The 25582-nt window shown below is 38.6% G+C and overlaps 1 protein-coding gene across 8 annotated transcripts in view; it reads right to left on the bottom strand.

Annotated features, from left to right (window-relative positions):
- TPCN2 (two pore segment channel 2) overlaps window positions 1-25582 on the bottom strand; it is a 61689-nt gene that overhangs the window by 33250 nt on the left and 2857 nt on the right. For 6 of the 8 annotated variants that reach the window (XR_010473151.1, XR_010473150.1, XR_010473153.1 and 3 more), the window contains 22 exons: window positions 24894-25071; window positions 24309-24425; window positions 22575-22681; window positions 21833-21905; window positions 18891-18990; window positions 18549-18614; window positions 18093-18157; window positions 16066-16163; window positions 15688-15769; window positions 15151-15237; window positions 14007-14126; window positions 13668-13727; window positions 13454-13582; window positions 12759-12808; window positions 11542-11641; window positions 10551-10622; window positions 8944-9017; window positions 8472-8562; window positions 8279-8361; window positions 7526-7607; window positions 6110-6195; window positions 5321-5391 (listed from right to left, as the gene is read on the bottom strand). Coding sequence is in view for 3 of the 8 variants with exons in the window: in XM_065065528.1 (XP_064921600.1) it covers window positions 5321-5391; window positions 6110-6195; window positions 7526-7607; window positions 8279-8361; window positions 8472-8562; window positions 8944-9017; window positions 10551-10622; window positions 11542-11641; window positions 12759-12808; window positions 13454-13582; window positions 13668-13727; window positions 14007-14126; window positions 15151-15237; window positions 15688-15769; window positions 16066-16163; window positions 18093-18157; window positions 18549-18614; window positions 18891-18990; window positions 21833-21905; window positions 22575-22681; window positions 24309-24425; window positions 24894-25071 (1991 nt within the window). In the remaining 5 variants the exon portion in view is untranslated. Of the gene's footprint in view, window positions 1-2863; window positions 5392-6109; window positions 6196-7525; window positions 7608-8278; window positions 8362-8471; window positions 8563-8943; window positions 9018-10550; window positions 10623-11541; window positions 11642-12758; window positions 12809-13453; window positions 13583-13667; window positions 13728-14006; window positions 14127-15150; window positions 15238-15687; window positions 15770-16065; window positions 16164-18092; window positions 18158-18548; window positions 18615-18890; window positions 18991-21832; window positions 21906-22574; window positions 22682-24308; window positions 24426-24893; window positions 25072-25582 lie in introns of those variants that run through there. The other 2 variants (XR_010473152.1, XM_065065527.1) reach the window with 2 other exon arrangements.

Below are 25582 nucleotides of genomic sequence, written 5' to 3'. Positions count from 1 at the left end.
GGATGAAATATGAGGTTTGCGACTAAGGAAATCTGAGGATCTGGTGTTTATTCCTGAACAGATTTCCCATGACCTAAACTTCTTATTTAGATATTTCATGATCTATTTTATCTTTAGAAAAAGTGCTGGTATCCCTGGAAAATGCTGGAAAACCCAGTTCTGAAACGCATTAGCCCCCACTTCTACAAACTGATGAAGGATGCTAAGCATGCTTAAGTCTCTGGACCACCTCCTTTAGTCCCCACCAGAGTTAAGTGCATAGTTCTCATTGAAAGGCTTCAGATCTGAATCTGCCTTAGATCCAGCAAAACATCAGACCGATTCCTATTAACATAATTCTCAGAATTACCTTTTATAAGGCATTTTAGCTGCTCCTAGGAATTACACAGCATCAGTCCCCTGGTAATAACTTCTGAAATTCATTCACTCAACCAAATCTGATGGACGACCTGAAGTGTCAAAGATACAAGTGTCACCCGTTTAGTGACAACTGGTAGCGAGTGGCACCGAGTGGAAAGATGAAGTTACCTGACTTGCCAGTGGGCAAACACAAACTGCGAGTAGGGCAGCTCGTTCCTCCTCTTGCCCAGAAAGGGAAGGGATGCAGAAATGAGATTAAAGGGAACCCAGCACATAGAACTATGGGGAGACAGCACAGGGAGCGGGGGATGCTCGTGGAGTATCAGCAGAGCACACACACCAAAATCTCAGCTTGCTGTTCACAAGGGGAAGCCGAAGGATCACTTTTTTTTGCTATCCCTACTTGTAAAACACTTGCGTGCTGTTGACATTTGTAAGCCATTAGCAAGAACCAACAGCACATGCTGGAAGAACAAAAGCAAGGTTTGTTACAGCCGTGGGAATCGTGTCCAGTGAAACCAGAGAGAGGTGGGTGGGACAGGATCTCGGGGACCAGCTGAAGCATCACAGAGCAGGGGCAGGTTCACAAACATCCAAAGCTGTAGCAGGTGATTGTCAAACCCTTCCTAAGGGGACACTCAAGGGAAGGGGAGGCTGTGACCTCCCAAAGCACAGTTCGGAAGCATCCCTCACTTCTAGCAACCCCTTTTGCTGAAATCCAAACTACAATTTGTCCTACAATCAGCACACAATATCAACAATTTGCTCCTCTCCACCATTAACATCCTTGAGTATCTTTTCTTTGCCTGAACAGATTATTTCACAGAATCACAGAATGATTAGGGTTGGAAGGGACCTCTGGAGATCATCTAGTCCAACCTGCCTTATTTCCCTCAAAATTCTTCTCAACTCACACCTTCCAAATTTCTCAAGGCCTCTGTTACTGCCCTATAACAAATGCCTCCCCCCACCTGTTTATTTTAAAATGCAGGGCCCAAAATGGGAACAGTGGGGCCTAAAAGGAAGTACAATTACAAATCACAGCAAAGCAATTTTCTTTTGATCTCTTTCAGATGCTGCTGGCTCATTCCACTTATAGTAAACTATAAGACCTATATTTGTCTTCCTGCTCGCTATTATGTCCTTCCATATTTTGTGGTTATAAGCTGTAACAGTCCATATTTAGCTCTTAAATTTTGCTTCAATAATTTTGGCAATTTCCTCTAGTTTATCAGGGTCATTTTGAAAAACGCTCCTATATAGTGAAGCGCTTACAGATGGAACAGAAATCAAGTCTTATCCCTTTCACATATCCCCCCAAATTATTTCTACCCAGAGTTTGCATAAGAAATGGCTCTGAATGTTCACAAAGACTGCAGAGCAAGTCAAAACCATTTGATTTGTGGAAAACTACCGCTGGCTTTTAATTAGACAAAAAAATCTAGTGAAAGAAAAAAAAGCATCAACACACATTAAAAATAACAACCAACCAAACAGAAAAACACCTATTTTTCTGTTTTCAATAGAAAGCCAAGACTGAAATGACTTCATCTGACTCAAGTGATGCTAAATAGCAGAAGGCCTGGTAACATTACCTAATGCTCATGATATATTGGCGGGTGAAAAGATAAACCATCTCACAAGGTAAGAAATGCCTTTCCCTCACATTCCAGAGGTAACAAAAGTTACTCTGGCTGCCCTATTTGTAGCTCTGACCTATATAAGCTTTTTAAGTTGCTTCATACTTAAATGCAGTTGGGAGGTTTATCATTGTGTTTCTACTGAAAGAATCAAGAACATTTCTATCACCTCCACCTTCTCCCTCTATTCCTTAATCTTTAAGCAACACAAATTCATGGCAAATTAACCAATAGCCAGGTGATTAACACCCTCCTTCAGAAGCCAAAAACCTGAGCGTGATTTAATAATGCAAGATGATTCATATTTGCTTTGGCTTTCACACGCTCCACTTAAACATCAGCAACAGCCATTGTCAGAGACACCAGAAAACTTTGGCCTTTAGCTTGACCCAAAATAGATTTTGTTCCATTCTTAAAAAAAACCCATCTAAACCAGAATCTGTTCCTAAAGAATGCCATGGACTGTGCCACATGATGCGCAAAGTGTGTCCCCATCCAAATGCTCTGAGAATGTTTATTGCACCGATTGTTTCAGGAAAAAGAGATGAACAAATACCTAGTTTGCAAACGCAAAGACTGAAATGCAGATGGAAATCACGCTGCTCGCCCTCCGCGCTCAGTTCCAACCAAGTTTCGCCTTAAACATTGATATATCAAGTACCTACAGATGATGTCACACACCTCTAGAGCTGGAGATACTTTACAGAATACTTTAGGTCCTGCATTTTGAAAGCAGGCTGTTGTGTCCCATCTCCATGTCACCTCTTCCATGGGCACAGCCTTCAACTAGTAGAGATAAAAGGAGCAGGGATGCTGAGCGTGACAAATCAGTAGCAGGGGAACAGGAAAAACAAACCACAAGAAACATTCCAACATCCCAATTATTTTCATATTTTAAGAAGGAGAAGGAATTTTTAATGATGCAAACCTGAAGTTTTACCCAGTTACATACAATCATTTTCATGATTTATACAATTATTGCTTAAGACTTGTGGTCATTTACATCTTCCAGTACAAGTGACATCAGGTACCAGAATTTGGTATTAAATTCCAGCTATACTTTCAGTCATTTATGTGAAACAAGAACAGGACTAAGACTATTCCCTTCAGAAAGCCTTCCTCACATTTGTCCAGATGCAAAGATTGCATAATGGAGACATTTGTGATGTTTATGATAATCCCACACCAACTTGCAGGTTGATAAGAACCTGCAGGTTGATAAGAACTGGCCACTTCATTTTGGGCAAGACAAAGCTACTTCTTTAAGCATCCAGAAAAGTGGAAAACCTTCTTCTTTTGTAAAAAGGTAAAACAGACTATTTAACCTCTTTTAATAAGTGCCAATAAACTGGTAACAGTGATGACGTCCCGCTAGAAGGAGAGGAAACCATCCTGATATAAAGCCATACTGCAAAAAACTAAATAAAATGTAGAAAAACTGTGTGCTGCTGCCTTTATCTACTTGCTATGATGTGTTTTCTAAGGGCATGACTGAAAATAAGCACGGTAGTGCCAAGAAAACCAGTGCAAGTGAGTTACCGGGTGGATTATTCTGGAACAGGGATCAGAGGCTGAACACAGACATGAGAACGGCTTAAGAGACAATAATATAATAATAAAGCAAGAAACTAGGAGTAGCTCAGAGCTCAGCTCAGGTTTGCTCTACACATATGCAATCTACAACACACATTGTTCCATAGCACAAGGAGAATATAAGCAAAAGAAACAGACAAAAATCACTATGCAACTTCTGAACAGTGAGACAATAATGCAGAAATATGCTCTTGAGCTCAAAGGCACCATCATCCCAGAGACTCTTCTCTCCCTTATGAAGGACAATGGACGACAAAAAAGGAGAAAAAGCATACAGGATGGCTGCTGAGCACTTTGCAAAAATGGGGGTTTGTCTAAAAAAGGATCAAATAACTTATAAATAGTAGCAGTGGTTTCTGACCAATTACCTTGCCCAAGCTTTAGTCAATGTAGAGATGATCATATTGATGATCACATTTATTTTGGTGACAAGTGTCTCAAGGACAAGGCAGCACCCCAAGACTAGTTTCAGTTTTACAGATCAAAGTCATAGTTTGGATTGATTCTATTATTCAAAGTGATTTACCAGTTTTGTGACAAAGATTCACAGAGAAACACCTTTTTTAGAGGAATACTAAATCATAAAAATCATGTGGACACGGCTTACTGTTAATTCTCTACTTTAGGTTTGTGGACAACGTTATTCACCCCCAAATTATTGCCCAGGTGAAAGTTAGTGCTATATAGCATGTGGTCATCAAACCAAAAAAGAATGATCTTGCAATACCGCTTGAGCACCTTCAATTCCCAGATTCAAATGAAAAACTGAAGTGTTCAGCATTTCAGTTGTCCCATTCGACCTTTTTTTAATCTCCCCCCTTTAATGGGAGACTCACAGCGATCATGGTGCTACATTCCAGCCAAAGTTCATTCCCCTCAGCTTTTCCATGGAATATGATACAGTGTAGAACAGGACTTGGAAGAAAGCAAAAGGAAGAGGTTCACTCAAAAGCAACAAGAGAATATTTACTCCAAAGGAGAGCTCAGTGTTACCACATTGAAAACCACGAGTGCAACTGCTCCACTCAGAGCTATATCTGCTCTCGAAGTGACCAGCATGGTGCAACCAGCACAAACCCGAGGTCAAAAACAAAAGAAAAAGACAATGTGTGCAAAGTAGACACCCTGTTACTAAGCTGAACTTGATTGTGTTCTGAAGTGATTAACTCCTGAAAATTTGGTAAGATACGCTGGTGTTACATTTCAATAAAAATAGTGTTTCAACTCTCACTACAAAAAAAAAAAACAACACAGGATTTTGCTCTTGTCCTGCTTAATCCGTTCATGAATTGCAGGGCACAGCCCTTGGCACACTCGCCTACCAGAAAAGGCAGTTCCATGTTCTTGTGCTGAAAAAAAACGGAGCAGGCTTAGTGGTTAAAAAGTTCATGATTTAAAGTGCACCGTTGTTTTAAACATGCTTTCCCTTCTTAAAAGAAGAAAATTTAAAAATTCTGATGCTAAGTTTATAAAAATAACAGCTGCAATATTCCTCTAAAATTGCAACTTAAAATCAAGGCAAATGAGCAAGATTCAAATCTTTTTCAAAAAAAAAAGATAGGAACCAAAAATAAAAAAACCTCTTTCTGCAGAGAATTGCCAAGCAAAACTTCTCGTGCTGTCCTACAATCCTCTCTCCTCACAGAAAATCCATTCAGTTTCTTCCAGCTGACAACCTCAAGAAAACAGAGGTCTAAATGAATCAGTCCTTCCCACCAGTCACCTACACAACTGCAGGTGTGGATGCTGGTGCAGCTTTTCCATCAACTCTTCCTCTGTAGGTTCTTCCAAAACATCTCTACAAAGAAAAAGCACGAGTCGTTAGGGGCAGCAAAGGGAACTTCTCAGCATTTGTTTTTGCAATGCACATACTGAGATGTAACGGGTTCTTGTTTCGAGAATGAAACGAGGAATTAAAGTTACAATAAGCTGATGCTCCCTAAAGATGCATCTACTTGCAAGCGATCCATCCTTTACAGATGTGTCATGGAAACCAGCAGCTGTTTTCCCATAAGAAGCAGGGAAGCAATTTCCTGCACACAGTACAATACAACCGAAGGTCAGTAGATTTGTTTTTCCTGAAGAAACTCCCAAATGAGAACATGTTCCCAGTGCTACTATTGAATATCCAATGTGCACCAGAAGTTCCACTTGTGTATGATCATCAAGTATCAACTCACCACCCACAATTTCATAATAAGCCAAGAACGTGCATCACTTTCCTCATCTTCCCTTTTCTTCTCTCTCTCAGCACAGTCCTTTTTCCCCCACACACAACCCCAAAACCCCTTCTCCATCATGCCAGGGCCTAGCCTAAAAAGGTTAGGCTACCAAGTCAGCTTAAAACAGGCCTAACTAAAGCACTTTCTGAACTTATCCAGACTAACAGACAAAACAGTTTGCTTCAGAGGGAGGAAATAGAACATGAGCCTTTTACTCTTTTGCAGCCAGAACATTTTCTTTAAAACAGATGAATGTAAAAGACTGGATTGATTTTTAAGCCTAGTTCATCTCACCTGAACATCAGTTCAACTGTCCTCTGGTATTCAATATCTGAAAGAGGCTCTCGATGACAGCGGCGGTCCCACTTGTGAATAAAGTTCTGGAATGTAAAAAAGGAACAAGGGGGGAAAAAAATAAATAAAAATTAAAGGAATGAAATAACTTTGTCATCACACACTGAAAGATCAGCAGACAGCCCTGCTGCCTCCTACTCCTAGCAAGGACTGCCTCCCCAAGACAACTATGTGAACTACCCACATGAGTCCACCTGCTTTGAATTGTTTCCTCTTTAAAAACTCAGCGATATACAAACACACTCCTAATTCAGGCATTGCAGCTTAAACTCAGCTTCTCATTTTGTCACGGTCCCTTATCCATTGTGAATACCCTAACAAATCAATACCTAGGGAGAAGACAGACAGATTAGGCAAAAAAAAAAAAGGGAGAAAAATAGTGATCTCTCGCTACAGAGTGATACATCTTTGCTCTACCAAACTTGTGGTGAGCACAGAAAAGACCTCAAAGGATAAGCCTCCAGCTAGAAAATAGTATTTTCTAGAACACCCATAAGCATGAGGCTCACACCTAGGTTTCTGCCTAAAAGTGCTTCATTTTGCCTTAAGTAGTAAATTTTAGTTCTCAATGCAGTCAACAACAGGAGCATCCTCAAGAGAAGTTTTCATAGGTTTTAAGATGGGGTGAAGTGCTCTCTACCAGTACTCAGTTTCTTCCATGACTAATAAGACATGTCTACAGTGATTAATGTGGAGTAGATGGCCAGGATGAACATGCCATTCAACATTTGGATTTGTAGAGAAGTATGCAAACACAAGAAACCATGGGAACTACATGTTCTTCACACCATTACTCAGGCACCTGCATTGCCACAGCTCCTTGGAAAAACTCTAGAGGATGATCTCTTCAAAATAAGTAATCAGTTCCACTCTTCTGGTGTGGAACCAAATATGGGTAATAATTCAAACTGGGGTAGGAAGAAAGACAAGACAACCAAATCAAATAAAAATGTAAATTATAAAGTGCTAACCTCACTTGGTGACACATCAAAATGTAAAACACCTGCAGCTTGGATAACTGAAGTGCAAGTTAATTGCTAATGCACAAAAGACAAGCAATTTTATCATACTTTAAAAATTTTTCATCTTCACAGAGAATGAGCTATAGTGACAAATGAACACACACAATGAAATGCGACCAGATTTGTGACGATGTTGTGAATAAATTATACAACTGTTCAGGAAGAAGAAAACACTTCCTCAACATCTCAGGGGAAAGAAGGGAAGGAGAAAGATAAAGTACACACAAAGTCAGTATTTTTTCCAAAAAAAGTTGTCAGGGTTCTTTTCATTACCCACACAAATCAGAACCCATTTTCAGGATACAATACCAAATAAACACACACACTTCCTTACCTCTAGAAGTAAAGCTACAAAGAGATTAACCCAGATGACCGAGGAGATCAACCACCAGGCTACGAAATAGATCTTTGCCCACCTGCAGATCAGATTAACACGCAATAGATAAGCAGTAAATAACCTCAGCCAAAAAGCAACCAAAGAGCCATAGAAATCACATTTTTCCTTAAAATTTCCACTCTTCACCAGACCACGTTAAACATTTATCACACGCACGAGCCTGTAGAAGGGCATTCTACAACTTTACACGCTGGGTTAACTGGCCAAGGATCACTGGAACAGCTCAAGCCAGAGGCTATCCACTTCATCCAAACGTGCCCATAAAGTAATTAAATACAAATGAATGATACTTCCAAGGTTTTAAGTCTATAATAAATTGTTCACCCACAGGGAAAATATTAAAACAGCTCAAAATTAATTACAGCGATTCACTAATATCTCAGAGAACGGCTCTACAGAAAGAGCCACCCACCCAATACTTGTTGCAAGTCTGTTTATAATCCACTTAAATAATTCACTTTTTTGGAACAAGACAACTACCAGGCCAGTTGCCAATCCCTTCTAAATGTGATTACAGATTCTGTGGCATCCACTAGATCAACCATCCAATTACACAAGGAGTTTATTCCCTATATACATGAAAGGTAAGGGGCACCCCTCTTAGTAGAATTGTGCTGTGTGTATAATCCCTACTCAGTTACCTTATAAACCAGCTTTATATGGGACTTTATCACTATTACTGCTACTTACGGACTTGAGTATCTTGAAAAGGCTTCCAAAAAGACTTGCCAGTTGTTCACCACCATCACGTCCCAGAGGGTCACCACTGCTGCCTAAATAACGGGAGTAAAACAGAAGTTGGATGGTTATATCACACATTTGAGCCTCAGAAAATCAGGGAAAGAGACAGAGAGGGAAAGAGGGACAGATCGTAATTACTTACAGCAAAGTCATCAAAGTTGTTTGGCCAATATTCCAGCTGCTCATAGGTCCCACACTTGAGAGTGCTGTTGTCATAGGTTGTATTGACAGCACTAAAAGAGAATTACAGGCTGATGCGAGTGTAGCTTTCTACGTACTATACTTTAAACACAAAATTCTTCTGAAAGCTTTGTATTGAGTCAAGTATCTCACAGGGGCAGAAAACAAAGGAAATAGTTAAAAATGTATTTAAGAATGTATTTCAAGCTACAGATAAGCATTCCTGCAATTTTAATATAGCAAGAAGAAAAAGGAGTAACAGATGAAAAAACTCTGTGAGATTTAACATTAAAAGAAGGGTGGCTCCAAGAAGAAAATAAAGAAAACAAAAAACAAAAACATAATCAGAAAAACCCATCACCACAATGTTGGAGGTAACAAGTTGCAGATGCTTTTGGAAAAAACAGATTTATTTTCTGAGCAGTGATGTTTACCTGGTATTTCCCAAGGGAACAACAGCACCCTGAAATAGCATTATGCCAGTTATAGCAAATGCGTAGAAAACCACCTGGAAGAAACATTAGCAAGAGTTATTTTTGAGTATTCCTGTCACTAAATATGCATTCCGTGTTAATTACATTGTTTTCTTATTAGGACCACAGCTACAGGTATTTCAGCAAGGACAACGCCTGAAGCTATTACAGTGAAAATGCTTCACACTGTCTGTACTACTTATCTGCTTCCTCTTAATTTTGAAAACCCTATTTAAATTTCAGTTGTTAAAATGCATTAAATCAATTTGCTGTATGATCTGTTTTACTTTTCTGTGTCTCAGAGTGCTGATATTTAACCATTAACACTGCAGGACAGGGACTTCAAAAACAAAACCAAAAAGTAACACCTGTATTTCCAAGAAATAATCTAAATATCTGAGGTATCTTTGCTAGATTACAGATTTCTGTATTTTGCCACAAAACAGAGAAAAGAGGGAAGTCTGGGAGGAGTAGAAGAGAAACTGCTTAGACCTATGAACTTTGAACATGACTTGAATAAGCTGAGGCTGACATTCCACAGCCTGCCAGAAGATGGGGTATCTGCCTTGGCAATAAAGCATTAATCTTATTATTCAAAAAAGATATATCTAGCTAATTTCTCAGGCACCACATGATTTAATCAGTTACATTACTTTATCAGCACATGTCCCAGTTTAACATTGAGAAGGATGTTTTGCATGAGCTGGTAAAGGAGTCAGGACTTCCCTGCACTGGAAGATCAGTGACGGGTTCTGCGTAGCCTCAAGTAAAAGCAAATTAAATTGACAGAAGCAGCAAACACCATGGCACACTTGCTTCACAATAGGTGAGTAGCTTGGGGTAAATTGCATGCTAAATATATAGACCACAACAAGTTTTTATACAGTATCTAATACACAGCGAATCTTTGCTCTCTAACCACCACCTCAAATTAAGGTATCCTATAAAAACACAAACACAACAAACTACCCAGTCACTTATTTACTGGAAAGACATTGTCACAAAGTCAGAAACTCAAGAGCTGGGAAATGGAGGATTTATGTAATGGATATAACATGATGATCTATCCTTTAATCACATGTTTACAGAGTAAATGCTCCACACAGACACACCTGAAACAGGACGGCAGAGGCTTTTATAAGTCAGGTCCGAACGTGCCACCTCAAGACCTTCTCAACTCAAAACAATTTTAAAGTCGCTTTGTTATTTAATTTAACATAAGCAAGGCAGGATAAGGAAAAATAGGCTGCTTTTAGCATCAGATTAATTTTTATTTGAAACAAGAATACCCAGCCTGAGACAAGCACTCGAGTGAGTTGCAAACAGCCTTTTAAAGTCACACCTAAAGGAAACTGATAAATGAGTTACTGTCACTGTGTGCAGCCCATAGCAAAACAGGAGTTTGTTGTGGCTTTGCAAGAAACGCCTTGGAGAAGAAGTGGCTGATTGAGGTGAAACGCTATTGTTTGTGGTGACTGCCAAAGAACCTTGTTCGCTTTGTTGATGACATGCCCTTATTATACTGCTAAGCATAAGAAAGGAAATTACAGTCTTGCATCATGACTTACCACAAGGATTCCTGCAAAGGCTCTCAAGTTTTTTACCAGATCCAGCAATGTAGTAACAACCAAAGCCATGAACTAAAACAAAGCAGAATTTTATATGCACGACATGAATCTTACTTGCAATCTGTATCAAATTATTTTTACCAAAAGCACAAAGAAATACCAACCGGGAAAGTGCGCTACATCTAAATGCAGGATATCTTTTATATATGAACAATGCTGTAGTTCTTTTCATACACAGACATTATGGTAAGCTTTAAATATACACAGGCACTGTGACTTAAAGGGCTTTACGTCTAGTAAGGCTAGAACAGGAAAAACATCACAAGCAGCCCACAGCTCCGGAGTGACTGCTTCATTTCTAGTTTACGCTTTCCACTGACATTGTGACCTCCAATTACATCAGGTTATTATTTATTACTTATTGAACTAAGTATTGAACTAAGTTCAATAAGTCCTGTACCTGACATTAACTCAGGCTTCACTTTCAAGTAAATCTAAGCACAGGATTATAATCAACTCAAATAACTCAAAGTGATTTCAGATTCAAGTACACATGTTCTGGTGGAAATACCCATACTGGGAAGCAGAAAGAGGGATTAATCCCAAATAACCCTTTGCATAACTAAAATGCCAGGCAGTATCGAGCAAAAGCAAGTCTATCACCTCCTGAATCAAAATTATTCTAGGATATCATATCTACTCATCCAAACAAGATTAAAGCACTGCACAAGTTGCACGAGTGTTTCTGGATGTGTTAGAATATTGGCATCAATTCCATTGACATGAACAGAACTCCCCCACCACCTCGACAGAGAAAACCAGCTAAAGAGACAGTGAGTTATTGTGTGCAATAGTCTGGACAGTTAGAACTGCACTATAATCCCACTCAAATGCAAGAGAATTCCCATCTACCTCTTATTCTGAAAGGACTTAATAACGTTTATAATTTGACCAGCAAAGAAAACAGAAGAGTGGAGGGATAAACACAAACCTTCATATTAGGAATAATCCGCAGGAACCTGAACACAATTAACATGTTCCCCAATCGCACCATATCCCACAGGGATAATAAGCCCATGAACTCGGGTCTCCTAGGAAAGGTGGAAGAAAAGAACAAATCAGGCAAATAGCTCATGACAAAGTTAAATCTGCCGGGCTGCAGGTAACTGTAAATTCCCCACAACTTTTGGTTAACATCCATGGTATATTAAAAGGGCAAAATCAACCCCAAATATAATAAGTTAGATCAATAGTTAATGCCATTAGATTGTTAGCAATTAATATCCATATGCCAACCATTGCTTTTGAGTGACAGGATTGCAAGTAGTGTTCAAAAATAAACCCATTTCAAGTCTAAGGTCCACCAGGTCTCTTCATAGATACTAGTGTAAATTAAGGAAACTTCTTGATGGCAACATAACAAATATCCTGAAAAATTAGGGAAAGCCAATGTCTTAAGAGTGAGCTCATATTAATAAATAGATAGATATCAGAATGTGTTATGAATCACCCCTGAAAGTAAGACGCAGGAAATCTTCCAGAAGTCCTTTGCTTTCCTTTTTTGTGTGGTAGCAGTTTCCAAATTTTAAGAGACAAAACAATGATTTGTATGTTTTTGATAACAAAAAAGATCAGGATAGTTACCCAATAACTGTTTGACCTTAATGAAATCAAAACACAATTGCTTGCTATGCCAGTACAGATAAATAGTTTAAGTCCATGGGAATAATTCTACTTAATTTTACAGCACAAAACTAAACTCAGACTTCAATCTACACACAGGGTTGAAGGAGCTTTGTCAGCTGTTTAGGAATTCATATAATTAGGTTTATGGACAATCTGATACCGAAACACACTGGGTTAGTAGCTGGTTGTGTATGTTGTGCCAAATTCCCATTCCTGCACCTTTAGTAAGCATAGGTCTGGTAAAATAATATTTTACATCAGATTACAAGTAAAATGCACCCTTCTCAGAACATCTAAACAGGAGTCTACATTTTATGAAAAAAAATCTTCCACTTACGCGTATTGCATGGCCTCTAGTGACTACGAGGGTGAGAAATTCTACTGGGTTTGGTAAGCTATGTAGTTATGTATGGCGCTGGCAATCGTACAACAATGACAAACCTGCATGCAAATGTGGGCAGATATTCACCTGACCCGCCCCAGACACCGAGCAAAGTGCAACAGCTCAAAGAGATTACATACCAACCAGGATGAGGAAATCCGTACACAGCAAAAGTTGCAATCTCCAAAACCTTTAGTTACAGAAGAAAAAAAAAACACAAACACAACACATCAAGCCCTTACTTTGTAATGCTTAGTTTCAAAAATTACATAAGTTTCTCAACAGGAAGCATTTTCAAGAGCTTTAAACTGCTAATCTGACTCACTTTAAGGCTCTCAAATCATCGTATTTGACTAAGTGTTCCCCAAATGAATCCAGTGTACACATATAATCCATCAGTGGCACATATAAGGACAGAGTGAATTACATTAACCATTAATTCGGCCTCATCTGCCATATGAGTTTCAGGCTTTTACCAAATAATGATAATCATCTTCAGCCACTTTTTTTTCTTTTAAATTCAACAAAGTGATTTTTAGCTACGTAACAGATCTCACGTAATTACACCAAGACATGAATGTTTCCAAGTAACATTAAAAAGGCTGCTTATAAGAAACCTCACCTTTCCCACCAATTTCAAGTCTGCCTCCAGAAAGGGGGCCCTAAGAGAACCACGTGCCACCAAAAGGTTAAAGCCACTACAAATCACAACACTGGCTCGTGCTGTTTAACTCAACGTATTAGTGTTGAATAAAAGGCAATTCAACTGGCTCTTGCAGTTCCTGAACATCCCAGTCAATAAATCCAGCAATACAAAACTCAACAAAAAGCTTACCAGCAAAATTACAGTCAGAAGTCCATCAAATCTATTGCTTGGGTATGACAAGTATCTGTTCAAGCCCATCGCTAAGATTTTCAGCAACATTTCCAGCAGGTAGTATAGAATGAAGAAGCAGTTGATAGCCTTCAGCCCCCAAAAATAGAAATAATTATTAGAATTATTGGCACCTCAGGGAACAGCAAGAACTGTAGGAACTGTCACAACTCACCCCCAGGAAGAAGTCGTCTCTTTCAGACGGCTGCTTATCTGCATCCATCACCAAAACCACCTTAAACAACAAGAAATATTGTATTAATCCACGGCCTTACTGACGCATAAATCAGATTTTCAAGCACAAGAACAAAATAGAGTCCTTTATTCTTTGCAAAGACCTTTTCAAGCAGCTCAGAATATATATTTTAAGGGCAAGTATTCTCCCTTAAGACTATGCGACTAAAACATGGACATCTGCTACAAAAACTGGTCAACGGAACAGAGACTAAAGAACAAAAACAGAACTGAAGCTTGTAGCACAAGGGGAAAAACATAATATCTATATTTTACTTACACATATAGAAACAATGTTTGCCAGGGCTACAACATTCCCCAAGTAGCCAAAGTAGGGATGGCCAAAGGCAAACTGCAATTTCTGCATAAAATGGGATTGGTACTCTGGGCTGGGAGGATGCTGAAAAGAACACAAAGGATTTGCTGAGACACCAAGCATAAGCATTTCAATAAACACACCCTGTTTCAGGTCTCAGAAACAGACATTTTCAAAGCAGAACTTCACGGCCACATGCTAATTTTGACATTTCGGTAGGAAGGTTTTTTCACGGTCTGGCTATTAGCAGCAAGAGATCATTTCTGATTAGCAAATGGGTTGATGATTATGGCACAACAGAAGATAATGGCAAAGAATGGAGATAATCCAACCTCTCCCCAGTGCTTCAAGCAGGTAAACCAAACACCACACTACTAATTGTATACATTTCTTCCTCATTTCCAAACATTTAATCTCCCTTAAAAGATTAAGAAATCTTAGTTAGATGCAAGAACATTTGCTAACTCTCAAAAAGTTTGATTTGTTTGTTTTCTTTCTTCATCCAAGTGGAAAATTCTGCCTTCTGCCCAACTTCACCTGAGCACTTAAAGAATCCACATTTCGTTCTTCATTCACGGACTGGAGAAAAGACTTTGCCTGAGTATATTAAGACTAATCTATGGTGGAGATGCACTGATTTAATAAAGGACTGTCATGACAAGACAAATCCCTTGCATTTCATCAAAAAAATTTACTACAGAGGTACCCATTTCTCCACAGCACCTTTCAGAAAGTCTATGCTGGAAATAACTCTTATTCTTTGTTACCTTGTAATGAATCTTCCTATTAAACAAAACACACACACAGAACCCTCATCTATTTTGTCTGGCCAAGTCTCTTAAAAAATGCTGACATAATAAATAACCATGCATTTTGTATATTTAACACTACCTGGCAATCCCAAACTAATGCTGTAAAAGCCCCCAGAGCAATGTCATTTGTGACTTTAAGAGCCATCCAACTTAAAAACCAATGACACTCCACCACTCCTTGCATTCAACAAGCTGTGGGGTTTGTTTATACACTTCATAGTGGAATTTTATCACTTATTTTTGCATGAAGCCGCACCCAACTTGTGACACTTTACAAACGACTGCCAGATACTTACTTGCTTAATGGCATCTTTGTCTAGTTCTTCAAAGAGCTTCTGGAACTGGGCGGCTGACAAGTGGTCACAGGAGAATATTTTGAGTGACTTCGCATGAAAGAGAAGAAACATCCAGATCAAAACCTGCAATAAGTACATCCTCAAACAGTGCCAAGACACTTATCTTAAGAGTTTAGGAAGAGAGGTGTAATACAACCTATACCAGGGTACTAGAGGGAGCTTTGCATTGCTTTGCTTTAACACAAAACTGCTACGTGACTGGGATTTCTCTTGCCTTTTCCATTCTTCCCACTCTGGGATCACATGCTGCTTAAAAAGGAGCATGTTCTTTTGATATACCTGAATTTTCAGCCTCATCTAATATTGCCATTATTGAGCTGGGCCTCCCTTCACATTCTTAAAGCAAGCAGCATGAAGAAAGCTGAGCTGAAAGCTGCTACTCCTGGACCAGTGGTGTGATGAAGGAAATTTCAGCTTCCACAGCTGTGCCATCAGATGGTTTCATAGCCACCAACACAAAGAAAACGCAGTTCTTACTCTCATGATGGCTTGCTTGCAGCGAGATTCCATTTCAACCTTCTGCAGCACCCGTAGTAAGGCCCCAACACTGACGTAAGACCTATTTAAAAGAAAATAGGATTAGTCCTGAAACAAATAACAGTCTTGATGGCGAGAATGGGTGTTCCAAATTCATTCTGGTATTTTTTTTTTTTTAAGAGCAGATAAAATTAGAAGTAGAAATCAAGAAGAAACAGACCCCATAAAAGCGCATTATAAACATCTAGTTAGAGAACAAAACAAAAGAGATGAACAAATGTTTTTCAATAAGGGATCCTCAGTAAACATAATAAACAAAACTACCAAAATCTTCTCTTTTCTCCTAGATAATTTACCATTTCAACACTATTCACTTACTGTTGTGCATTAGCAGGAGTGTCTTTCAGGGAGGAAAGCACTTCAAACGCAGCCCGGATTCCCAGTCGCCTCCTGAAGAGGGAGGATTGAACCGATTTCTGGACAGTAAAAACACCAAAGGAGACAATTTAATCACACTTCTTTAAAGGAAATCCTACTAGATGATACTACTAAAACCTGTAATTATTCGTCCAGCCCGCAGCCTCAGAAAAGGCTCATCTGTTCAACTAAAATATTTTTTCAGGAAAGCAAGATACTGTTTTCTTTCTCCCACCGCCAAAGTCCCCATCGTGAGCCACTGGGTCTGGTCTAGATACTGGTTCCAACCACAGACACTCCACGGTTTAAAAGCAACACCGTGAAGAGTCATGGGCTGGATTCAGTGAAGCTCACTCCTAGCAGAAGGACTTGGAGAAAAATCAGAGTTACCCAGTTCCCCACGCAGCACTATGACCTGTGGTCACAAAACGTCCTGATCTCCTGGCACAACCCCCAGACTTGTGATTAAAGATCAGAAAATAAGACTTCTCCAGGCCTCATTCCCCTGGAGAACTCGGTGTCCAAGAAGGAAGGAAGGAAGCAAACAAGGCTCTGGAGTTCAAGTAAACATCCAGGTCACAGTTTATTCTTAATCCTGGATTGCATAGGCACATGCCAGTTCTGGAGACCACAGCAACAGCAAAGCTTGAGTATTCACTGGAATTCATACTGTTGTGCAATGAGGAAAGTTAGACAGTTTGTCCAGCTTCTTGCCAAAGAGAAGCAAGCCAGAGCCATAGGTTTTTACGCTTCATTTTTCTCTTAGTAATCACCTTCAAACTCAGCTACTTGATCAGGAGTCAGATTACGCCATGGGAAACAGGAAAACGGAGAAAGAAGGGAAGAAACAGGGAAGGATGAAAGGATTACAAAAATTATTCTTTGCACATATTTTATCTAAACAGCACTTGCCCACAGGAGGGTGGAGGCCATTCCTTTGGGTAATATTGCCTAAGACTTATTATCCAACCAACTTTACCTTGTCTCTGAGCATTACCAGAGCAGCTATTATTTCACTTTCTCTGCCAAGCCCTCAACTCCACTCCTCTGAAAGGCTGAAGGAACCACAAGACTACGTAAGTAAGGGGACGGAGCTATTAAACTGTATCTAAGTTAAGGGGGAAGTAATGGAGGAATGATAAGACTGTGTGTAAGGGGAAAATGACACTTGAGGTCAAGGTCACCGAGTTTCCCCTGCCACCGAACCCAAAGGAAACCACGGGCATGAGAAAAGACGAGTCGGAACCTACATAACCAGGAATTACTGTTTATTCCAAGCTACAGAGGCCAAAGAGACTGTACTTGCACAGAAGGAGAAAACTTAAATTTCACGAAAGAGGTTTAGCTGCCAGACTCCAGCGCTTTTGCATACAGAGCTTTTGCGCTGCGCTGACCCAGCTTTACCAAATATATCACCGTTGAGCTGCCAAGTTTAGAAAATATGCACAAAGACAGTAAAAAAACACATGTGGAAGTGAAACTGTTGAACCGTTAGGGCAGTCTGCTGCCCTACTCATTCTACCATCACACCCACCACAGCAAGGATGGAGTAAAAAAATACCAGACGTGAAGATGTTTTAGTCAGCAACTCTTTTTTTATTGAAGGCTTCTAATGCTGTGCTAGTCAGATAAATTAATTGCTAGGATTTGCGTCAATAGCTATCTAAATAGTACCGCAGGTTTTCTTCAGAGACCAAGCTTAAGTTACTGGTTCACTTGTCCAGTTTTACAATAGTTTGGGTTTTTTCCCCCCTATAATAGTCAAAGTTGCAGATCCACAGATATATACAAACAGGTAACGTTGTCACAGAAGGGGATGAAGCTACAACAGCATATGTATCTACATCAAAGAACTTTTAGTATCTTAAAATGGTACCTATAACCAGGATGGGAACAATGCTTTAATACGCAGTTGAAGCTTCTAATACTTCAGGCTTTGCAGTTTTAAGCTTATGGTAGAACACAGAAATTAGGAATGCGTTACTCACCAGAAGGTATCCTCGAAACTGGTTGTATATTATTGCTGTAAGCAAGTTCATCAGAAACAAGTTGCCTATTGGAGGAAAAGAAGCAGTAAGAATTATTGAAATACATTTCTGTTTCAATGTATATAGTATTATTGAAATACATTTCTGTTTCAATGTAGCCAGGTGTAAAATTTTAAAAGGATTCATTTTCTTGCGCTTGTTTTCCAAAATGTTTTTACTGTTTGAATATACTGTAACGTATCCATTCCCCTATGATATTTTACTGAAAAAAACACACCAAACTGTAAGTACTTTCCATTAAAATTATCTTACAAGACACTACACAGAAATTGGAAGAAACACAAAAAAAAATGAGCAATTTGTTAAACTTTCCTAGAAATATAAAACATTTAGCTGGTATGTACAACTGTATAAGTTTAAGTGCATTTAAATTACTGAGGACAAGAGGTCACTTACCTAACACAGTGAAAAGTATGAAGAAGATGGAATACGCTCGATTCTTAGAATACGCAGGAATCATCACTGTATCACATTTAAAAAAAAAGGATGTAAGAATTTAATGCTTAAGATGAAAACTGGAGACCTCCACCGATTTCTGGCAATCAGTGAAAGCTCTTATATTGCTCCACTTTTGGGTTGCACATATAACTACACTAAAGGAAAGGCAAGAATCTTTATACAGCCCTTACTACAGCTGGAGGGAGGTTATCAGCTGGAAGAGTGGTTATAGTAGTCTGAGGCAAATCTTACTCTATAATGTTGTAAAAAGAGAGAGGTTACACCTGACAGACTGCTCACCATCAGGATTATTTGCAGTAGTCAGCAGGACCAGCAGCGATGTCAGTGAATCCGGCAAATTCCTGAAATACACCACCCACTCCTTATCCTGCTGGCCATCCTACACAGAGAGACATTTCTTGTTAGACAAACACTGGAGAATTACTACGACAATAATAATATTATTATAACAATAATAAAAAATAGATCAGTTAACAATCAATTTCTCACACACACAATCAAATCTACTCAGTGGAAAAAACATGAAACAGGCATAAAAATTAGGACAACGTGTAGTAATACAGTGCAATCACTCATTAACAGCTGTTAAAAGAACAGAAGGAAGAACAGCAAGCTAAGACAGACACAGGAGGCTCAACACAGAAGTCATGTCTATTTAACGCCTCAGACACAGATAGAACAATAATGTCACTAACAGACAATAAAGGAATCTGAAGCCACCTTTGCTTGATATAAAAAACATTACCTCTTAGCCTGCAAGTGGTATTAGTGTATTGGAGCTAATCCTAAACATGATTTTAAAATACACACATAAAATCACAATAATAAAATGCCATCTTGAGTCTCAAACTGTATTATAAAAATCAGAGTAGAGCAGAAGCTGTTTTCTTTGTCGGTCCAGCGACAGAACGCTGCACCTCAGCATAGATGGAAACCTCATCACACTGAATTGTGTCCTCTAGCATTGCATTTGCCCAGAAGTATAATACGATTTGAGGAAAATAGTAAAATAGATTGGGTTTATGCTGAAGAACAGAAACACAACAAGGATGGCAACACCTGGGTGACCCCATAAACTCCTCAGTAATGAGGAGCTGCCTCAATAACTACTGTGTTACACAAGATAAGGATTGTTTGCACAAAATTACTTCCACTACTTGGAACAGAAGTTTTTCCCCTTCTCCAGGCATTATTGTAATTAAACAGAAAGCCCTGAGTTTGTAAGATCAACACAGAACACAGCCAGACAAGTTTTAGGTCTCTCTTCAACGTACATCAAGATGTACTTAAAGTATTACTACAAGGATACAATCCTCATTTTAGAGAAAATATATTTACACAAGTAAGAGGACACAATTATAGCAGTTTGCTATAACCAGCATTAGTGCACATTACAGTTGGTGGGCAGGCAGAAAACACACAACTGTCATTTTGAAAAGAATATTTAAAATTCTATGTACAGTATCAATGAAAACATCACAAAGAGCTTAAACACCTTGAGGGAAAAGAAATTAAATAAAAATGTGCTAGAGCACCCAAAAATACTTGCAAATATTTGGCAACTAAAGTCAGCAAATTGTTTTGTGACTCAGCAGAAACATCAGCTGATCTGCTGAAGCTCTTGATGGTATCAGAATGTTCAGCAAAAACACCCTGGGAGGCTGATCTTGGACCAGCCACATATTTATTTCTTCCCCGAGGTCAAGTAGAGATGGCTAAAAAAGATACAGAGTGAAAACAACACAAACATCGATCACGTAGATCAGAACAAACAGCCCTTGAAGCTGCTGCAAAGACTGGAAAAATGTACCTTAGAGGACATACACAAGACAGCACAAAAATCTAGAGGCATTTATTTCATTATTAAATGTATTTTTAGAACTTGCTTTTAGTATTTTGCTTTGCTGGATAAAATTAGTTTGTAGGGGTATTAAACCAGCAAAAGAAAAAAAGGAAATAGATTAAGACTGCTCTCTGATTTGTTATTTTTCACCTAAACATATACAAAATTGCCTGGTTCAGGTATAAAAGTTATACTCCCATCTTCTGGAAAAGATCATAAATGAAATTAGATCTGACATACAGAGATAATACAAAGACACAGCATGTAACTAAAGAAAAGGGGGGAAAAATAGAGCTCTGCTTCTAATTCCAGAAAAATCTATAACACGAGAATGGAAGGAATTTGCTGAAGCAGGTTTGAGTGTAAAACGGAGCAGGAATGAAGGTGTAAAGCTGCCATTAAGGAGAGGACTAAAATTACTGGGAGATAATCAACAAATCTTCGTGCTCACAGTAACACATTTATGGAAGGCCTTAAAAAGTATGGACAAAAATCAATAAAAATCTGAGTATGATATGTTAAGATACAGGAAGTTTAGGGGGAGAGGGAACATACCAAGAGCACCGGAACAGAAAAGTTTTAACTACTATTTTTCAAATGTGTTTTTTGGAAGCACGAAAAGTAAAAAAAAAAAATGAGAACAAAAAACACAGAGGCAAAAACCAAAGAGATCAGAAATTAAAACATTGGAGTAATGCAGGCAAAAATAGGCAAAAACCTACCAAGGCATGGCCAGGAATACCAGTATTGGAAGATAAGAAAACACAGAAGAAACTAAATTTAGCAAAGCTAGATAAGGAAAAGAGAAAATAAATGAGTCATAATAGAAACAAAAAAGTGACAAGATTAAGAGCTCTGAACACAGAACAGCATAGAAGGTTTCAACAGAAAGTAACTCAAAGGATCAAATTGGAGAGCTGTATATAGAAGCCTCTTGTATGAATAGGCTTCAGATTTCTCCCCTGTGATAATGGCATCAATATCAGTAACATGCACAATAAGCAAATAAAGTACGGAACCATCTAAATTAAATTAATATGCCAGAGTTTACAGCAAGAGTGAAAGGTTTGAGTTGCGGACTAGGCAGGAATGTTATTACTTAAGAAACAAAGTGCAGTCTGGGAAAAGCTCTTCATTAAAGGATGAAGAGATTTCTAACATTATTCTAAGGAGCCTTCTAATGCCCTCTTCAAAAAACAGCACTATACATAAATGCTACGCACACGTTAAATCTCTCTAAACAGACTTTAAACTCACCCCACTAAGTCTGAGAATATGACTTATTTGGGAGAAACAAGTTTCACCAGTTTGACTATAAAACTAGACATGCAGCAGCTATGCAAGTGATATCTACCAAAGCATAAATACACCAGGTTACCTTTGTTCGAGCAAACAGCAGCATGGCAAACATGGTAAAGAGAGACAGATGAACGGCGAGTAGTAGAACAACACTGTTGGAAAGAAAACAGGTCATGTGCATCAATGCCAACTTTATCTTAATATCCTTTACTAAAAATACAAAGAGATGCCATATAAAGATAACCAGGGGTATTTTTAAGAAGCTATATGGAGTCTACTGAAGATTATCTAAGCTTTGATTAATAAGAATCACATTTGTTCAGGACTCCTCAGCTTGAGCTTTGGCAGTTGTGAGGTCAATGAGATCCCAACACTTGTTTTTCTACAGTTCGAACAATATTGATACCCTTCGATCAAAATACAACATCTTGGCTTACACACACCTTTGATTCTCTTGGGATTTGTTAGTTAAAAAGTAATAGGTAAGGACAGCAAGTTCTATAAGCTGTAAATATACACAGAACCCATGTCACATGAAGAAATCTTCAAAAAGCAGGATGCTGCCTGGTTATGGTTTCACCAGAGGGGTTTCCAGTTCAACATTTCTAGTAACAGTAATATTTAATATATGTATTGCTAAAACCATTTAGAAATAAAAAAGCTGAAGTAAAGCACTCTGAAAATGTAAAGAAAGAGGTATCTTGTTGTGTGGCACCCATGACTGGAAGACAATACATGTGTTTCTACATCCCGTGCCAGAACATTAAGGGTAACCACAAGCTTGCTATGAAAGGATAGTTCTTTTCTGTGCTCTTAACTACCTTGCCATTTCAGGCAACGTGCTGTTGATGCTTTTTAATGTTTTCTTCATCATAGAGGAATTCTGAAGGAGAAAGAAAGGACGAAGAATTCTTCTTATTCTCACATTCTGAAAAAAAAAAAATATGGATCAAACACTGAGTTCCTCTAACACACCAAATATTTTAAATACAAGCTTGGCAAAAAACACTGATACACATACAAAGCCAACAGTTTGGCATAAAAAAAAATCTGTGCTCAGAAGTTCAATCTGCCCCACTGAGGTCCTATTTTATACATATGGGTGCCCCATTAAAAGAATGAGAGATTGCTTTTAAAAAGCACATTGACATTTCAACAGCCTCATCAGGCCACTAATTATAAACAATCTAACTTCACTGCCAGCTGGGTAGACACAGCAAGTGGGTCAAGAGACGGCACTTTCATATGTTCTGCTGAGGTACATTTCAGGATGGGAATTAATAGCAAGCTACTTTAAATAAAAACAGATTGACAGTTTGAAAGTAAGTGCTTGATTTCAATTTTCAACCTTTTTTTCTTTTCACAATTGAAGGGCCTGCTTATTACTCAGTGATTTCTGCCTCTGACAAGACTCAAACAGGCGATTGCCTTTATTTTCCTTCACATACACTAAAACAATTCAGCTGTTTGATTCTTGCATTCAAGACACTTGCCAGCCCTCAAGTTATTTCTGTGAATTATCAGCTACTTCGAGTATTTCAGCATCCTGCATTTTAGGATCAGTCTTTTCAGGGTCACATATAACAGCAAATTAATCACTTTTTTTCCCTCATTATTCCCTTGTTCACACATCCCAGGAGTTAAACTGCTCCTTCTGCCACTGCTTTGTACGGGAGGCTCCTGTTCTAACTACTTGTCCACTATGATACCTAAAGATTTTACAATCATTTATTTCCAATACGTTGCAAGCAAAATCTTCATCCTAGATAATTAATTTCAGGCGCACTACATTTATTTGGCTTGAAAATGAAAAGCGCATATGCATGTTTTTTTAATAGTCAGACACTTATAAGCTTAATTGACATATTCTTTCGACATTTTCAGATCATCTCTTTGATACCACATCACATCCTGGTCAACAGTGACCACTGATTAACTACAACTACTGAAGCACGGAAAACTAAACAGTGAGTTACTAACAGCAGCAACTGCATCCAACATAATCCTGACTAATCCAGACAATAATTTGAAATAGGTTTGAAAATCACATGCAGGCAACAAATAATGGCTTTAACATGAGAACTTACACAAGAAACTGAAGTCAAGATCTCTGCCTCATTCACTTCCCACCATTTTTACCATATTAGTGTTTTCTTAATGATGATTGTAAGTAAACAACAACCAATTTAATGCAGTTTTATGTCATGGCAGAGAAAACCAAGTGGGAGATCACATTATTACATAGACGACGAGACTTTAAGAGCCATTTCACAAAACTTACATTTCTCTTGGGATGCAATTGTTTTGAACACAACACAGCTTCATCTTAGAAAGCAGCTGTTAAACTATACAATTGATTTTTAAACTATACAATTTCCTCTTATTTAGACATCACTACATGGACTGTGCCATTGAAACAAGTTAAGAACATAATTCTCCAACTATAAGACAAAATTGGTGCTGTGCAACCCAAGTTTTCTTTCTACTCTTTGGATGTTGACAGACTATAGCAACAAACTGAGCTGCTGGTTGTTCCTGCAGGACACGGTTCTTACCTCTGCACAGAAAAAACTCAGCGACACGATCCAATCAGCAAGGGAAACAATTAGTGTCAGTATATAAGCCATCAGCCATTTGTTTTTCCAAAATTCTTCCCATCCAACTAAGTAACTCTAGGGAGGAAAAACAAACGGCTTATTTTAGTAATAAATCCCAATACCGTAACAAGCGAGCACCAATTGTTTTGTGTTTGTAATTTTACATCGGTGCTCATAAAGAGCTCCCTGAAATCCAAACAAAAATACACTAATCAGACAATTTCTCTACAAGAGCTGAATAAAAGCCGGTAGAAGTGAGAGGTGCACACAGGCCATGTGAAAGGAATCCTTTGGATGAAAGAAAAATGTCCATTTAATAACCGTTAAGAGAGATTTTTCCCGAAGTAAATATTGCAAGAAAAGTCAGTTTTCCCCTGAAAGACCTCACTATAGCAAAGCAACCTCACCATGCAAACCCAAGATTTGATTAACAGTTCTAAAATGTTTCTCAGAATATAACGGAGGAAATCCACACTGACTACACCTGTTGAGCTGCCCGACGCACCTGTATTTCATTGAGGACCAGAGAAATGTGACGCTCACCTTCACCGACACGTCAACCATGAATACGATGAAGCAAAGCAGCTCGATGCTTTCGGTGAGGCCACAGGGAGGATTCCAGGCGGGAGGGCGGTATCGCACGTCTGACGTGACGGTCAGTGAAGAAGGCTTCTCGATGAAAGCCAAAGCCAGGATTACAGTGATGGTTAAACTCAAAATCCTGTTTGAATTGAGATAAAGTTATAAAAACACAAAACAAAACGGGAAATGAGAAAAAAAAACACAAACCCCAAAACCCACAAGATGAGTCAAAAGAACAACAAAATACTTACAGTAAAGCAAATTTTTATAACTAAACCAAGCTTTATAATATCATATTTAACACACATGGCTTGCCTGCATTAGAATAATGTAACTGCTGACCATCAAACAACCGTGGGTGGTGTTCTTTTGAAACTAACACCAGCAAACAACCTCCCTACTATTTAACATGTTTAGAAATAGACACTTGGGAAACTCTTAACACACAGGGCTGTAAATTATGGCAACAGTTCATTCACACAACAGGCCTATGGCTGTTTAAAGAGCCATCTACACGATGATATTTTCATCTGTCTTGTTGCTTTCCACTTCTGTCACACTCACAAGTAGCCAATCCACTTGCTTCCTGCAGTACGTTCTTATAAAAATAAAGCCACAACTATCAAATTACTTAACAAAAAAGAAATACA

Source organism: Columba livia, chromosome 5, assembly GCF_036013475.1.
Source record: "Columba livia isolate bColLiv1 breed racing homer chromosome 5, bColLiv1.pat.W.v2, whole genome shotgun sequence".
NCBI lineage: Eukaryota > Metazoa > Chordata > Aves > Columbiformes > Columbidae > Columba > Columba livia.
The sequence above is the reverse complement of the archived record's forward strand: the minus strand, read 5'-3'. Positions and strand labels throughout refer to the sequence as shown.